General features: G+C 35.9%; 1 protein-coding gene across 1 annotated transcript; it reads right to left on the bottom strand.

Annotated features, from left to right (window-relative positions):
• Positions 1–9,300: 9,300 nt before the first annotated feature.
• LOC131020064 (alpha-soluble NSF attachment protein-like) lies at positions 9,301–14,126 on the bottom strand. Its single transcript, XM_057948708.1, has 9 exons — positions 13,770–14,126; positions 12,979–13,028; positions 12,793–12,865; positions 12,514–12,593; positions 12,150–12,301; positions 11,081–11,240; positions 10,956–11,003; positions 10,624–10,704; positions 9,301–9,589 (listed from the first exon to the last, which is right to left on the bottom strand). The coding sequence occupies exons 1-9, from the start codon at positions 13,912–13,914 to the stop codon at positions 9,509–9,511; spliced, it is 870 nt and encodes a 289-aa protein (XP_057804691.1). The 5' UTR covers positions 13,915–14,126; the 3' UTR covers positions 9,301–9,508.
• Between the last annotated feature and the right edge of the window lie 3,692 nt (positions 14,127–17,818).

Below are 17,818 nucleotides of genomic sequence, written 5' to 3'. Positions count from 1 at the left end.
TGCCCATTTCACATCTGCAGTACGCGGACGATACTATCTTCTTGTTGGAGGCAGATGACAGAAATATGGAGAGCGTGAAGAAACTCCTGATTCTCTTCCAGTTTGTCTCGGGTTTAGCGGTAAATTTTGACAAAAGTTGTCTTCTGACAGTGGGAGTGGATGACGCAGTTGAGAGGAGATGGGCATCGCTCCTCATGTGCAAGATCGGATCCTTTCCGTGCAACTACTTGGGTACTAAAGTGGGGGGGCGCAGCAATGGTGTTGGAGATTGGAAGTTTTTGGTTGAAAAAGTTTCAAACAAAGTGGCAAGCTGGAAGAAGAGACATCTTTCGCTGGCAGGACGAATTACTCTAGTCAAGTCGGTGTTGCAATCCATCCCGGTTTATCAATTATCCCTCGCTTTCATACCTAAAGCGGTGATTAAGGAACTTAATTCACTGTTCTCAAAATTTTTGTGGGGAGGAGGTACACAGACGTGCGGTATCACCTGGTTTAAGTGGAATGCCTTGTGCCTCAACAAGGATTCAGGTGGTCTGGGGTTTCGGAATATTGATTGGTTTAATCAAGTGCTGTTAAGTAAGTGGCTCTGGAGGTTTTTGGGGGAGGGGAAAGCTCTGTGGGTAAGGGTGATCAAATCGCTTTATGGGGAGCTAGTGTGGGGGGAAGGGGGAGAATGTTCGGTGGCGGGAAGAGGTGGACAGAAAGGGTGGTGGCAAAAAATTGTAGATAAGGGAGGAGGAATGAGAGATCGGTGGTTCATCAATAATTTGAGGCGAAGAGTTGGGGATGGGCTTGAGATCAGCTTCTGGGAGGATGTGTGGGTGGTAGACAAACCCCTTAAGTTTGTGTTTCCGAGATTGTACAATTTGAGCCTAAACAAGAAAAGGCTGGTTGGTGAAAGCGGGTTTTGGGAGGGAGGGTCGTGGGTATGGAGGTTGGAGTGGAGGAGGGAGTTAAGGGAGAGGGAGAAAGGGCTTGAGGAGGATCTCCGGTTGGTGATTGCTGATTCTGTTCCTTGTGTAGGTGTAACAGACGGATGGAACTGGAAGGCGACAACAGATGGATGCTTCACAATCAAGTCGGCATATGAAATTGTGGCAAAAACAAGAATGGAGCAACAAGTTTTACCTTTGGAGATGGCAAAGGTTTGGAAGGCCCCAACACCAAATAAAGCCAAGGTGACGGCATGGAGATGTCTTAGAAACAGATTGGCAACATGTGATAATTTGAGTAGAAGAAATGTCCAGATCAGCGTGGAGGAGAGATGGTGCAATGCATGTGTTTCTAGTGAGGAAACGACGGAACACCTGTTCCTCCATTGTCCGAAAGCAGCGGCGGTGTGGGACCAGATCTTTCAATGGCTCGACATCAAAACGGCAAATCCGAGAGGTATCTTTCAACACTTCATTTCTTTCATTGCGGCTGGAAAAAAGAAGAGAGAAAGAAGACTGCTTAAAGCTTTGTGGGTTGGAACGGTGTGGTTGCTCTGGGAAAGCAGGAATGGTAGTCGTTTTCAGGACAAGGCTTGAGATATTGATAGATTTGTATTACAGATTAAGGGGAGACTTTGGAGTTGGAACGAGGCCTACAAAATAGTGGAGTTAGGAATTCCTTTTACTTCTTGGTGTTCCAAAGACTTCAAACTTGTTTTATTGTTTTGATTGGCATTCCTGATGCCTTGATCCATTTTCTTTCAATAAAAGTTTTACTTTACTGATCAAAAAAAAAAAGTATTGGGTGGGTTTTTTAATCTGAAAATCTGGACCTTTTAGCTTTAAAGCCTGATCGACGCGATAGTTGTGTTGGACGAGTATTTTAGACTTTATTTTTTTCGAATCTGTATTCTCTTAATCAAAATTAGCTCTAAATCCGAATATGTTGAGCCGAGCTAATTTTGTCCGCTCTAGTGCTAATAGCTGTGGATTCGAAACTAATCGAATTTGAGGCATTTGAAATTGGGATTGAATTACACTAAAAAAGAGAGATTCGAAAGAAAGAAAAAAAAAAAAAAAAAAAAGAGTCGGATCGATTTTACTTCGAACCAAAAAAGTTCAAAAATCCCAGATTGAAAAGGCTAGTCGGATTATTAAGACTTTATATTGTATATTTATATTGACAATAGTGTGAATTTGAAAATAAAAAATGCAGCAAACAAGTCCAACCTACACAACATCATATATATTGAGTCATTGACAGCATACAAACATTGTCTCTTTCAAACCCCAACGAGGCTAAGTAATTATAATATCTTGAATACAGAATTATATATAATTCAAACTTAGTCAATTGTTAATTTAAATAATCGAATGGAAATAATACGACCAATGATGACGATGCAACCAAAAAGCAATCTAGTTCCATGTGGTCAATAGATTCATGGAATGCGGTCAAAGTCTATATGAAGCTTTGTTATATGACACGAGGTTAGGAAATTATGGGGGGCATGTTAAACTAGTCGTTTAGGATTTGAAGAATGTTTTCTCCATCATTTTGATAAGAAAAATATTTTTCTATCCACTTTTATTATTAAAATCACAAATATTTTGGGTATTTGGAGAAAGAAGAAAGATAATCGACTGACAAATAATCTCAAATAATTTTATCATGCTGCTCTCACACAACAATACGTTTTGATTGATCCGGTAATATGTTAACATGCCCAATGTAACTATATTCGTAGATATAAGGGGTGTTTAGCCAAGCTTCTAAGTTGGTTAAGACTAAGAGGTGGTGTTGGATAAAATCGAGTATACCATAAATCGAATTGATCCGCACTCAAATCATGATTCCCATTTTGTTTCGAATTCGCATCCTGATCCAAATCGTGTAAATGACACTATTCAATTATACAAATGACATTGTCTGTAATTGACACTGTTATGTTATACAAATGATACTGCGTATAAATAACTCTATAATATTGTAAATGACACTGTGTATAATTGACATTATTCAGAAATATAAATGACACTTCCTGTAATTGACACTATAAGATTGCCAATGATACTATAGTATTTTAAATGAAACTATAACATTTTAAAATGTTACAGTGTTTATATAACCGAATAGTAGGGGTGATGAACGGGTTGGGTACGGAATAACCGTACCCAAAATTTGGGTACCCGTACCCAAAATTTAGCATTTATGTTACCCGTATCCAAACCCAAACGGTATTCGGTTACCGGTTAAATGTGACGGTTATATGAGTCGGTTAAACGGGTAACCGAAATACCATTTAAAAAATTTAGTTATGTTAAATTGTAGCTATTTCATAGAACTTATTTAATCAATCCACTTTCACAATTCCTCGTGTGATGATGCGATGAACAAGTTAATGATTTCATTGAGTTGAGTTAATATTTTAATGGAGTTTAATAGTTTATTATTGATTATTCTATTATACTTTGACTATTCATAAGTTTATTTAATTATTAATTTTTAAATTGATACATTTCATTTCACGTAAAGTTATAGTTATATTATAAATATCAAATGAAATATATTTATATTAATAAAATTATATTTTATAATTTCAAAATTAATTAAATCGGTTAAACGGGTATACCCAATCGGTTACCGGGTATACCCGATAACCAAAAAATCTCAATACTCATACCCATAACTGTACCATTTAGCCAAATATCGGGTATTGGTTACCCGATAACCGACGAATTTTGGTTTGATTTGGATATAACCAATACCCAATATCCAAATAAGCAGTCCTACCAAATAGTGTCAATTATATGCAGTGTCATTTGTATAACCGAATAATATAATTTACACGATTTGGGTCAGAATGCGGGTTCAGATCAGGATGCAAGTCATGATCTGGGTACATGTCAACCCGATTGTACGGTGCATCCGATTGTACCCAAGTTTTTGTGTAAGACTAATAACTTATAAGCTTTTAAAAAGTATTGGGCAAACTAAGTTTTTAATAAGTTTATAAATTATGAAAATAAGCTCCAATAACTTATGGATCTCTAAAAGACAAAAAATTACAATTCAATTGATAAAACACTTTCTCTCCAACCATTAAGTTAGAAGTTTGAGTCATCAAGGGGAAAATAAAAAATCAGCATTGATCCTTTTCGTGAAAATGATTTTTAAAAAATGAATTTCTCAATTCCAATATTTTTTTATCTTATGAATAATACTCCCTCCGTCTCATTAGTAATGTCTTATTTTTCATTTTGAGTTGTTCCATTTGAAATGATTGATGTGTGTATTTTAATTATTTATATTTTTAAATATTTTATACTTTAATGAAATTTAATATACACAGTTAGATGATTTTTAGAGTACAACTACAAATTAAAAGAGATTGATATCGACGATATCGAGAAAAATAAAGTTTTTAATGTAATTTTGAAAAGCCCGAAAGATGCACAAGTGGCGAGCTAATTCTTGGGGTAGGATTTAATTACATCTTTTATCCTTGGCCCATTAAGTGATTTGGATTTTGGACAACAGTAGGATAATATTGGCGGCTTAGTATAATTATTAGATGAGGGAGGAATTAACTTTGGGGGCAATCAACCATATTGGCGGCTGAACTGGATATCAGAGAATGGGTGGTTTTATTCATAACCCCCAATTCTCTCCATATAACCTCCTACATTAAAATAATAATATAAATATTATTGAATGTACGCTTAAATTCATGAACCGTTTGTATAAACTTGAACTTTATAGTGTGTAGCCGCCTCCTACAACCTTCCAACCCCTTTTTCTACCATCATCGCAATTCCTTGTAGAATAGATTAACTATTTGTGACGATTAATTCTCCAATACTCAAAATATTAACCCAAAGAAGTTTCGTCGTTGCTTTGTCCCCGTTCAACAATAAAAAAATAGTGATAGGAAGATAAAGTAAATCAAGAAACTAGTTTACGTGAAAACTCATATGAAAGATTCTTCCATGTGTTGGAAATTTTCAAAGGGGATTTCAGCATCAATTTTTTCTTCATTTAATTTCTACACCTAAAAGCTTTTTGAATTACGACAACCAATTTTATGATTTCGTTTTCAATTTATGTATTTCCACTCAATACATCAATTTATTTATGCACAAATTGTAGATTCTTTCGGTCAAATGCTCGTCAATTGTTTGAGACAAGTATCATTTTTTGTTCCTCTGTCATATACTTAAATTGATAATTCTGGATATGTTCCTTCTTGAATATGAAGCTTTTGATTATCAATTTCTTTCTATATGAATGGTTTGATTATTGGTGTGACGAACTGGTAATGATATTGCGAGAATAAAAGATAAGAGAAGGAGGGGGCTACAAAAGAAAGTTCGAGCGATTGTAAGAGAATGTGGATTCAAGCTACAAGGGTATGAAAGTACTTTTAATAATATTATTATTATTTTTAATTAGAGGCTATATAGAAAAAATTGGGGCTATGTTTAAAATTAGCCTTAGAGAATTAATATTGGCGGCGACAGTAGAGATTAATTCCTTTTTAGAGATTGTTTCCTTGGTTTTATTTTAGTTTCATAGTTAGACTTGTTCGTTGGTTCTAAAGATTTTGATCGGTTTAATTGATAATAATATGTTTATTTCAATTATTTATATTATCGATTATATTTTCTTTTTATTTAATTGAGTTTTATTTCAATAGCATGAATAACTAATTTTCTTGATTATGTGAGAATAATGACATACTAATCTAAAATTTGTGAGTCATAATTATTTATTAATTAATTTAATTGAATTTTGATTTACTTTCAGAGTAGAGAGTTTTAATGTGGTTTTATGGAGTGGTTAATTCAAATTAGTGTAAATTAGTTTTCTCAATTCGTAATTGTTGGAATCGGGCTTATTAGTGACGAATCTATCGTATCAGTCGTAAGTAATAAATTGGTAGACAAATTCTTACTTACATTTCTTGGGTAATTTGTCTAAATTGGATTATTTCATATTAATGTTATTGAAACATTAAATATAGGTTCGGCATTTCCAGGTAGGTTATGTTTTAATAAGGAAAATAGTTAGGTCTGATGTCTACAACTAACTATCGATAAATTAAGTAGGAATTGAGGTACGTCAACTGCATTCACGGTATCCTATAAATGGTTGGTCCATGAGAATTAATTTATTTTTGTGTCGATGATCAAAGTAGTGACTAGGGTCAAGCCAAGTTCATTTTATTCTCTATTTAGATCTTGTTTGCTATTTTAATTGATTTATTATTTTCTTAGTTTATAATCAATATCTCTAATTTAAGGCGTGGTGGCTACACCAAACTCGATCTTTAGGAAATTGAGTATATTAACTCGTTCTTTGTGGTTCGGCCATATTTATTGCAATACTCATTTGATTCTTGACAAGATTGCAGAAATTATTTGGTGGTAAACGATGACTACCTGGTGAAACGAGAAATAATACGATCAACAAAAGCAGTAAACGACACCGGATTTACGTGGTTCGGTCGAGAAGACCTACGTCCACGGGGGTTTTCCACTATCACCGAGAGAGTGTTTTTACAGTTTACAAGTTGTAGCCTAAGAAAAATGACTATCTTCTTAATCTATGCATCCAGTCCCTATTTATAAGCATGAACATAAACATAAGGCCCTTGGGCCCATTAGACCCCTAAAGCCCATTAGCCAAATGAATCAAGTCCAAGCCCTGTTATTCTAATCTACATCTTGAAATTGAACCATCAGAGCTGGAAAGCAGAGCCGAGCTGAGCCAAGCCGAGAGTCAGGGCAATCATGTATCAAATATCAGAAATAACCACAATAACAATAATGATAATAATAATAATCATAACTAGAAATATTCCCGTTATGTTTAGCACAGCGCTGGTGCATATTTCAGTCCTCATCAGCTACCAATGGCCCAACCCAAAAATAGAAACAAATTAAATCTTAAGTATATTTCCAGATGGGCCCATTAGCAAGTTAATAACCCTAACCCTCTATTAGGGTTTCTTATACACCGCCTTATTCGTTGTATACACATTCTCTCTTCTTGTTTCTTTCTCTCTGCAACTCGAACTCCCTCACTTCTCCAATTCCACTTTTCGTGACGATGAACAACCCCACCTCATTACCCCAAAAGTATGAGATCTGTGATGACATATCTCTGAACACAACTAAGATTTGTGAAGATTTTTCTCAGACAAAGTCTGAGATCTTTGAGAAAACCATCGCTAAGGCATAAATCATCCGCAAACATATGCTTTCTTGCCTAGAACGCATGAAATCGGTGCTTGACCAACCGAAACTCGCTGACACCGACTCTCCTTTGTCTGGTGGCTTTGGTGGTTCGGAGCTGATGAAGGGAATGTCGGAGATCGAAGACGAGATTCAAGAATAAAGAGAACCATGGGCTAATTCTCTCACCTTGGAGTCTATGCTTCCGATTTTGCTTCCCGTATACTTCACCCCGATTAGATTTTTCTCTTTGGGTTTAATTGATCATCATAGTGTCTGGATGTAGGAGTTATGTGTAGTGTGTGGCTTATTTGTGCTGGATGATAAGAATTGAGCTTATACTCCATCCGTCCCATTGTATCTGAGACTCTTTCTATTTAAGGTGTCCCATTGTAAGTGAGACTCTTTCCTTTTTTGGTAAAAATTTTACCCTTTAAACACATTTTCACTTTTTCACCTACAAACAAAATACACTTTTCTTAATTTCTGTGTCCAAAAAAAAGGTCTCACATATAGTGGGACGGAGGGAGTACTATTTATGGATCTTATTTTCCAGTCTATGATGTGGTTTTGTAGCCCTCATTTGTGGTTCTTTTTTCTATGTCTGCTCCATATAATTGCAATGAGGGTACATTAAGAGGGTGTTTGGCTGAGCTTATAAGTTCTTCAGAACAGCTTATAAGCTGGTTAGGAGCTTATAAGCTCCTTCAAAGTGTTTGGCAAAATAAACTTCTAAACAGCTAATAAGCTCAAAAAATTAGCTCCAAGAACTTATAAGCTTCCCAAAAAATAAGTTCTTCTACCCCAACTTATTTTTTTATAATCTCATATGCAACAATCATTTTACAAATATTTTTCATCTGTAATTTATTATTTTCATCGTATATCATTCAATTTCATTTCTTTTCGATTTTCTCTCTCTAGCAAAAAAAATCTCTCTCTAGCGAAAAATTCTCTCTCTAACTTATAAGTTCAATTATCCAAACACTTTGACAACTTATAAGCTCTTAAGAAACTACATCTTATAAGCTCCGAGAGTTTATAAGCTCTTTAAAATAAGCTTAGCCAAACACCCTCTAAATGTGAATGCATTATTCATGCTTCATACAAAAATATTTAATGTATTTACAAAAAGATGGTATGCATTTACGAAAAGAGGATATGTATTTATAATTAATACAGAAACTTTATGATATTTACAAAAAGATTTGCTGCATTTACAAAAATCGCATCTATTGATTGTCTTCACTACCCATTTGCGCAAGCTCATTTGCACCTTCGAACATGTCAATACCTATGGTATTCTGTAGGGATTGAATCCTATCTAAGATACCTTCTAGTCTTATTTGGAGCAGTTATGGCTGATGTGTGAGCTTTGATCAGCCTTCTAGTAATCCACCTTCCCATTCTGCTCTTAGAAAAGTCAAAACCTTGAGCTAATTTTCTAACTGTTGAGCGTTTTTGTAGCTCTAAACTTGAGAGTAATTCCAAGTCAATTTGCATTCTTTTAGCTCTTGGGTTTCTTATCTTTGCACTTTGCAAATAAATCACTTTACCTTCGTTTTGTTGCTTCATTGATGTAGCCCAAAGAAGATTAATGGTGTGTCTAATTTTGGAATACTTGAGATAGACTTCTAAGATCTTCTCCTTTGTCGGCTTTCCATTGAGGCTGCCCTTGAGAAGAAATTGAACCACCTACTGCCTCTCATCTGTCGTCAAGTTTTTTCTTGCTCATTTTGATGTTTTTAGAAGTTGTGAACTGATATAGAGGGTTCAGCTTTGATTTTCTATTTATAAGCACTCTATTTTGTTTGAATTTATAAATTTTGGAGTTATTTAAAGGGAAATTCGAATTAGGCAGGTTGCATTTGGATGCCAAATAAGCTCAATTATTCAACCACTTTGATAACTTATACATTCTTGACACAATATATTTTATAAACTCTTGCAATATCTTATAAGCTATTGAAGCTTACGTAACATCCCTTATCAATCCCCCTAAAAAAACATCCCTTATCAATCAAACTCCCTTAAATTCAACACCAGCATTATTCGACGATGAAAATTCAATGTAATTGTAAACTTGTTAACACGGTATTTAGCAATTTAATCACAGAAACAATGTTCACTCTAGGATGAAAATCGATCAACATCGAAAACATGAAATGGTATATTAGTTACAACAATCATATATGGTCATGGATCTCGTAAACACTTTCACACCAAACAAGATATCGTTGTTATAGTACACACAGAATCTCCAAACAGCAAATCCACAGGGCAACAATCAAAACAATCTCGTGGACTTAGAAAAATCCGCACGGTACGGAAAATAAAACTCAAGTGAGATCATCTTCCTCCATCTCTTTCGCCTTCAAGGCCTCCTTCACTCTTAGTAGAAGTGTTGTCTTCCAAGCATCCTACATCGCAGTGAGAAAAGTTACTAATCTGAAGATTTCGGAGTTAACTATGAAGACAAAGCCAGCTAAAGAGGTTTAGTTCGATCAGAACATTAGCATATAGTGATGCATTGCCTTCCTTGCAATATCACCCGTGCCTGTTGAACCTAAACAGCTTCTGTTCATATATTCAATTCTACTTCACTAAGTCTTCCTATCCCCAACCCCCAAAAGAGAATTAAGAAACCACTGTTTCATAGCAAAATGTACTCGCATGCTATATAGGGTATAGAAAATATACAATATCTGAAGTCTATGCATAAACATATGAAGGAATGTGCGTCTTTTTACACAATATTGACGAGAGTAATTGATCCAATGCATAGTAACTTCAGTTTCATGCAAAGCAACATAGTAAGGATACAGGAAAATAGATGGGAGCCATAGATTCATGTTAAGCATAGTCTTTTAGACTAGGAATGGTAAATAAAACTTAAAACAAATCATAATGATGAGATATGCATCAACCATAACAAGGCAGTATATGAGACTTGATTCTCTACCAGTGAACTATACATTCAGTGATAGATCTCCAGACTTTATAAACTAAGATTTGTCTTGAAAACTTTCATCCATAGAACCATATTTCTTAGGTTGTCTTTCTCGATCCTGTTCCTTATCTTTATATCACTCTCCCGAGCTTTCCTCGGAATACAGTGGGGTTGAAGAATCCCAAGATAGGGAAGTAAAAGAAAAACTATATGATAATAATTACCAAATGCAAAATGAAATGCACAAGTCTGAGCTCTCACTAAATGAAACCTATGGGGAAAATAGAAGCCAAGCTTAATATATCATATATATGCAAGGTGTTAAGAGAAATTATCGTACACATAATACATTAAAAGTGTACATTATGCAATTATCAGAGCTTTATAAAGGGTACATATGCAGAAGATTTAAAACAAAGACAAACAATGGATATTCAAAACATGATATGCAACAAAAAATGGAACGAAATTCAAGTTCAGAGAAATGAAAACAAACACACTTACCAGCTGAGTCATGCTATCAAACTCCTTGACAGCATCAGTGAATTTAGCAACATCTTCCTCATCAATAGCAGCCGCTAAATCCTGCAAACAACACACACAAAGACATTATCAGGTAAAACAATCACTTTTGGAGGGGCTACCAAATCCAAATACAGTTCAATATAAAGTTTTGTTATATAGATCAAGAGCCACAACATGACAGATGAAAATGTAACACACAAGTTTAAAGATAGAAAATCCATTTTCCAAGAGTGGAAGATGTAGACATAGAGAAAAGTAAAGAGAATGAGAAAAAGGAAAAAGGAATGTAATTTTTAGCAGCCATAACATACCGCAAGCAATTTGTACTCTCGGGTTCCAGAGAATGTAGGATCCAATTCCTATAAACACATAAAAATGTTTATCCAGAAAATCCAAACAGAAGAGTGCTGTAAATGTGTAGAAAATAAGGATGCACCTGGTATCTCTCCAATGCCTTGTTTATCGCAACAACATCACCCTTGCAAAGCTGGCAAATACCAGCATTAAGAAGGTGCCCTTTGACTCCATATTTCAGCAAGTTATTGTTGAGACTCTGTCGTGCTATGTCTTCATAAATATCAATAGCCTTTTGGTATCTGAGAAAATGTCCGAACATGAAGCTCGAACCATACTAGCTAAAAATCTTAGACCTTCAAAGCCTAGCCTATAATATTTTTGAAACACTTTTCTCTGGCTTCTCTGGAACACTATATCACAATAATTGTTTAAAAGGGAAGAACCTCAATACATAAGCAACACAAAAGAACATCAAAAAGCCACTCAACTTCAAAAATGTTTGGCAAGCTCATATCTAAAAGATGTTGGACATTCTAGGCTTCTAAGGTGTTTAGAAAAATTTTAATCATTAAGGCTCCCACAGAAACATGTTAAGTTATTAAAAGTTAATTACTGAAAATGAAGAAATCCAACTTTACTTTTAAGGTCTTATAAACTTTTTCAACTAACATTCTTAAGTGCAAAATTGTCATAATTGTACGCATAACAAGGTCATAATACTTGCAATTTTAACACATTACATGATCCAAAGCCTCTAAGATCATTAAGATAAGCTTTTCCAATATCCTCTTAATAAAATTAACTGTATGGGCTATGGTGTACAACATATAAGAAAAGGCATAACCAAGTAGATGAAACCCTGCAAAATCATGACCGCAAGGCTCACATAAATCATGGATTTGGTTACTTGGCTGCAGTGCTTTCATGAGATAGGTAGAATTTATTTTTAAAGATGTTTGATAGGGGGAAACTTTAATTGTTTCAATTTGGTCAATTTGGTACATTTGTCTATGCATAAATAATGAAATCACAACTTTTCATAATTTATATAACTAGAAAAGTGACACATTTCCGAACCAGATAAGAAATACTCATGAAGCATGAAAAAAATGAATAAGCAAAAAAACAGCCATAGATGATTTTAGTGTGAACATATAAAACAGGAGATAGCAGCACTTGATTATGCAGAGAGAACAGGTAAACTTAACTGTTCCAGTTGAGCAGCAAATTGAGAAATTTTCTGTTTGCATTGATTTGCTGATGTTGTTACATCTTCACTTTGGAAGAGATCGGCAGCTCTTTCATAATAAACAATAGCCTGATCTAAGTTCTGTTCCTGCTCATGCAGTTCAGCTATTTCCTGCAAAGCAAAAATGCCCAGTCATTTTCATTCAGAATACTAACATAAATTATTAATCACATCAATGATTAGATATTCAATGCCATCATTGGCATGCCCATAAGGCAGCGGATCAAATCTTCATTAATATCTAACAATAAGCAGCACACCTTGACTGCTAACAAAAGATTCATGTTGCACAATACAAACAGATGTATTTCTAAGATTTTTACCTTGTAGTATCTGGCAGACATATTAAGCCTCCCGATATCAAGAAACAAATTTATAGATTGCTCGAGACATGATATCGACTCTGCAAAAATATGAATGTCAGTTATTGCCAGATAACTTCGTTGCTACGAAATGAAAATAACCATCTACAACATAAAAGAGGGGAATGAGCCATCCAATAAAATGTAACATGCCTCGAAAAACTAAATGGCATTTAGGTACAGAGAACAACAATTGCTGTTTATTTTAAAATAAAAGATTGATTACTCTTACAAACATACCTTTTATATTGGACTTTTTGTAGCAATGGGCAGCATCAGCATATGCATTAGCAGCTTCATGCTTGCTATCCAACTGAAAATAGAAATACAATGAAACACATTTACAAAATGCAAAACAGATGGGAGGACGGAAAAAGTGACCTTGCAGCGAAGCACAAGCAAGACACACTCCTACAGAAAACTAACCTTCAAGTGGCAGTTAGCCAGCTTAACAAACACTGCTCCAGCCTGATCCCCTGATAAAGAAAACTACAATTTCATACAGAACCAAAATCATTGTTTCGACATTAATTTGCTGAGATAATGAGGACATTTCCTGAAGCCTCTAAATATTTGTAGTTTCTGTTCCTTTTTTCGGAAAAGAAGCTTTTAAGATAAATCAAAAACTACTGACGTGTATCAAACTGAAAAATAATCAATAATCATAATTCGAAAACAATAAGCATAATATAAAAATGATGAAGCTTGCATTCTAATATCAGAATAATCAGAAGTTGCAAAATTACAAATGATATGCACCAATGAGTAATGCCGACCAGGATAAAAGGAAGCCAATTACTAGATAATGAAAGTTACCTTGAACCATTGGAAATGTAAAAAATGTTCAGTATAATTTTGAAGAGAACACAAATTAAAGTTATCACGGGATAGTTTAGAAAGTTACCGATTGAACTGGATTTGCTTTATTTCTTAATTCAATGATGCAAACTATCTAAATTATTGGCACTTTACAGTCCGAAAAGGAGTAACTACCAAAGTCCGCAACTCTTTCCGCACTAAATTTTAGATCCAAAAAGAAGGATTACAGCAATCTGATTCTTATAAACAATCATTCAGAATTAACTTTTCTTCCACTAATCAATCTGGACGAAGGAAAACGGACGGGAAGGCAATAATATCAGACCACACAAAATCGGAATAGTGCAAGTTCATCATCGATAACTAGAAATCAGCAGAGAGAAAGTAAAATTGGTTACATGATTTGGCGAGCTTATAGGAATTAGCGGCTTTATCGAATAAATCGGCGGCGTCTTCATACTTGGAGCTGAAAAGGCCCCAGCCGTTAAGCTTCTTCTCGGCTTTCTTCTCGAAGTCTTGGCCCTTTGCGATGTGATCGCCCATTGTTTTTCCCCCTTTTTCGTTCTTCACCGAAATGGTGTTGCTTGATTTTGAAGGAAAAAGGAAATGAGGGATAGCTAATATCAGAAATGAATTTTCAATTTTGCTTTTGTCTACAGCGTTTCTTGTTGACCTTTTGACCAAAGAGAAATCGCAGTTGATATAGTCAGCAATGTTGCAGATTTGGGTTTAATAGTAAGTTTTATGGGCCTAAAGTTTTGTAGGATTCTACAAATGCCGGAGATCGTAAAGGATTCAAATGACAATATTTGTTCTAATTTGATTGCTAATTTCTAGTATGTTTTTAAATAATTAAATTTAGGGTTAATTTGCTATATGTAGACAATTAAATTGTCGTCGAATTAAATCGTGCCACGTATAAATTCATGAATTAAATATTCAATTATATTTTCTATTTTATTAAATGGGATTTTATTCCTAATTAAATAGATATATATGATTAATATTTAATATAATGAATTAATGGGCTTATTGGCCACCTAAGGCCCAAGGCCCATACATGGAGGCCCAAAGCCCATAAAGCCCATGAAGCCCATCTCTAAAATCTATAAATAGAGGTGTTGGGGTGCTCATTATCACAACATGAAGGAACGGAAGATCGAAGAGTATAAAGAATTCTCTCTAGTATCGCAAGTTGAAAGAGGCGAAGAATTGGAGAGTTCAAGTATTCTTCCAAGTATTCAAGTATCTTGAAGAATTCTATCTAACGTTCAAGTCTCCTTCAAATCTTCAATCGTTTGAGTATTCAAATCTTCAAGTATCCTTCGAATCTTCAAGTATTTGAGCATTCAAATCTTCAAGTATCCTTCAAAATCTTCAAGTATTCAAGTATCTTCAAATCTTCAAGTATTCTTCAAGTATCTTCAAGTGATCAAACCTTCAAATCTTCAAGTGATCAAGGCGTTCTTACAAATTCCAAGAACGATCTTCCTCAAATCAAATCAACCAAGTCCCAAAGCTTCAAGGCGTTCTTACAAATTTCTAAGGACGTTCTTCTCAAATCAAATCAAGTTCAACGTTCAATCCAAAATCATGACTTAAGTCCTTTGGATCGGCGTCATCAAAACAAGTATTTCAAGAACCTTCGAATTTGTTCAAGAATCAAATGGAAGAGAAGAATCAGAGGATTAACTAGAGATTGCAACCCGCATAAATCTATCTTCAAATTCTATCAAATTATCTTTGTAAAGCATTTTGTATTTTATCAAATTGAAATACAAAAATTTGTGTTTACAAATTTTGGCACGCCCGGTGGGACATCTCTACCTCTCATCTCTACTCTTCACCAAAAATCTTGAACAATGTCCATTCAACCAAATGCAACTGCTCCAGCTTCATCTAAAGGTTCTTCGGAAAGCATCGGTGTGATCACGCGAAGCAAAGCAAAATTGATGCAAGAGGTGTCCAAGACGACCTCCCGTCTTCCATCTATCCATGAAGAAGATGACAACTTTGAGAGAAGCTTCACATTCCCCACTGAAAATTATCAACTCCATGCAAGTGTCATGATGACAAACACTTCCACCATGGAGGAACAACTCTTGAACTTGACAAAGATGGTTGAATCTCTAACCAAGCACATCCAAGAGCAAGATGCCCAGATTGCAAAGCTTAAAGGAGAAAAAGGAGATTCAAGCCACGCCAACAACGATAGGGAAGGCGAAGAAAGCGAAGAAGATGGAGAGAATAACGATGAAGAAATCTCCAAAGACAAATCAAAGAGTGATGGAAAAAGGCCTTCAGGAAAAGACATTCTCTTCTCGTCTGGTGGCCTCATTCCCATTGACCAACTCAAAGAGTTCATCGAAGCAACAATGAAGAATAACTCCGATGGAAGCTCCAAGTCATCGTTAACTTACTCCAAGCCATATACTCGGCGAATTGACAGTATGAGGATGCCTCTTGGTTATCAGCCCCCCAAATTCCAACAATTTGATGGCCAAGGAAATCCGAGACAACATGTGGCTCATTTCATTGAAACATGCAACAACGCTGGTACTTATGGAGATCATTTGGTCAAACAGTTTGTTCGCTCATTGAAAGGTAATGCCTTTGATTGGTACACCGACTTAGAATCAAACTCAATTGATAGTTGGGAACAACTGGAGCATGAGTTCCTCAACCGCTTCTATAGCACTAGAAGAACTGTCAGCATGGTGGAGCTCACAAGTTCGCGTCAATTCAAAGAAGAGCCAGTCATTGATTACATCAACCGATGGAGAAACCTTTGTCTCAACTGCAAGGACCGATTGTCTGAGTCATCTGCCATCGAAATGTGTATTCAAGGGATGCATTGGGGCTTGCAATACATCTTGCGAGGAATCCAGCCAAGAACATTCGAGGAACTAGCCACTAGAGCTCATGATATGGAGTTGAGCATGATGGCAAGCGGGATCGAAGGACCACCAATCCAGGAGTCTAGCAAATTCAAGCCAGAATTCAAGAAAGGAGGAAAACCATATGACAAAGCACCAAAGAATGAATCTATGGCGATTAAGGCAACTTCGGTGAAATTTCTAAAGAAAGAAGCTAATCAAGAAAGCAACCAGAACACTTCACGAGACAATCAGAACTCTTCCCGAGACATGGGGCAAAGAAGACTTACCTTGAAAGAAATGCAACAAAAGCAATACCCTTTCTTAGACTCTGATGTTTCAGGAATTTTTGATGACCTGCTCAAAGAAAAGCTTATCGAGTTGCCAGAAATGAAGCGACCAAATGAAGCAGGGAGGACAGACGATCCAAATTATTGCAAATACCATCGTCTGGTTGGGCACCCCATACATGATTGCTTCATCTTCAAAGACAGAGTCATGTGGTTAGCTCGAGAAGGGAAAATATCTCTTGAAGAAGACGCTAATACTGTAAATATGGTCTCCACCAACTTGAATGACATAATAGAAGGTATTGGAACCCTGTATGATACATCCAACCAAGTAGATGAAGAACCTGAAATAAACATGGAAGAAGACAATGATGCATTGGCAATCACATTCTCCAATGAAGACTTGCAACTTGGATTTGAACCTCATAACAGGCCATTGTTCGTGAGTTGTTATACACAGGAGCAGAAGGTCAATCGAATTCTCATCGATGGAGGCTCGGCAGTCAATATCTTGCCACTAAGAACTTTAAAGCAATTGAGAATCCAAGCAGAAGAGCTGTCAAACAGTCGATTGATGATTCAAGGTTTCAACCATGAAGGGCAAAGAGCTCTTGGTACTATAAAGCTACGATTGCAGATGCAGGACATGGACTCCACGGCGTTGCTTCATGTGATTGATGCAAGGACATCCTACAATATGCTTCTAGGGCGACCGTGGCTTCACGAAAATGGTGTCATTCCTTCTACATTGCATCAATGTTTCAAATACTATCAAAATGGCACCGTAAGAAAAGTGGTTGGTGATCACAAACCTTTCACAGAAGCAGAGTCACATTTCGCCGATGCTCAATTCTATTTAGGAAGAACTAAAGCAACAACGGTGGAAAGGGATGTACCACAGGAGGAGTCAGGATCCCGCCAAGAGAAAGAATCTCGCCCAAAGATGGAAGGTTTCACCATCCCTTTGACTAAGATTGATGCCAAAAAGCCCATTCCTCAGCCACTCAAAGATTTTGTCCAACCAAAGCAAAGTGGCGCCACAGAACATGGAGATCTATCAGACAAAGAACTCTCAAAACACTTTGGTCCGAAGGCATACAAACTTCTTGTGAATGCTGGATACAATCCCCAAGAAAGCTCCACGTCAAAGACTCATGTGAGAAAAACTGCTAATACAAGCCAAAATCCCAAGGCAGGCTTGGGATACATGGTGCAAAGCCCCATTCGTATTGCCATCAAGAGAGCCACTGCTAACTATGCTAGCACCAAACAAATCCCGAA

This window comes from Salvia miltiorrhiza, chromosome 4, assembly GCF_028751815.1.
Source record: "Salvia miltiorrhiza cultivar Shanhuang (shh) chromosome 4, IMPLAD_Smil_shh, whole genome shotgun sequence".
NCBI lineage: Eukaryota > Viridiplantae > Streptophyta > Magnoliopsida > Lamiales > Lamiaceae > Salvia > Salvia miltiorrhiza.
This window is presented reverse-complemented; position numbering and strand designations above follow the sequence as displayed.

Bases quoted from the DNA above. Each gene is read 5' to 3' on its own strand.
- LOC131020064 (XM_057948708.1), bottom strand. From the start codon at position 13,914: ATGGGCGATCACATCGCAAAGGGCCAAGACTTCGAGAAGAAAGCCGAG. The intron at 13,029-13,769 runs GTAACCAATTTT...TTTCTTTATCAG, and splicing joins CTATAAGCTCGCCAAATCAT to GGGATCAGGCTGGAGCAGTG. The intron at 10,705-10,955 runs GTATGTTATGGC...TGTTGTTTGCAG, and splicing joins GAGAGTACAAATTGCTTGCG to GATTTAGCGGCTGCTATTGA.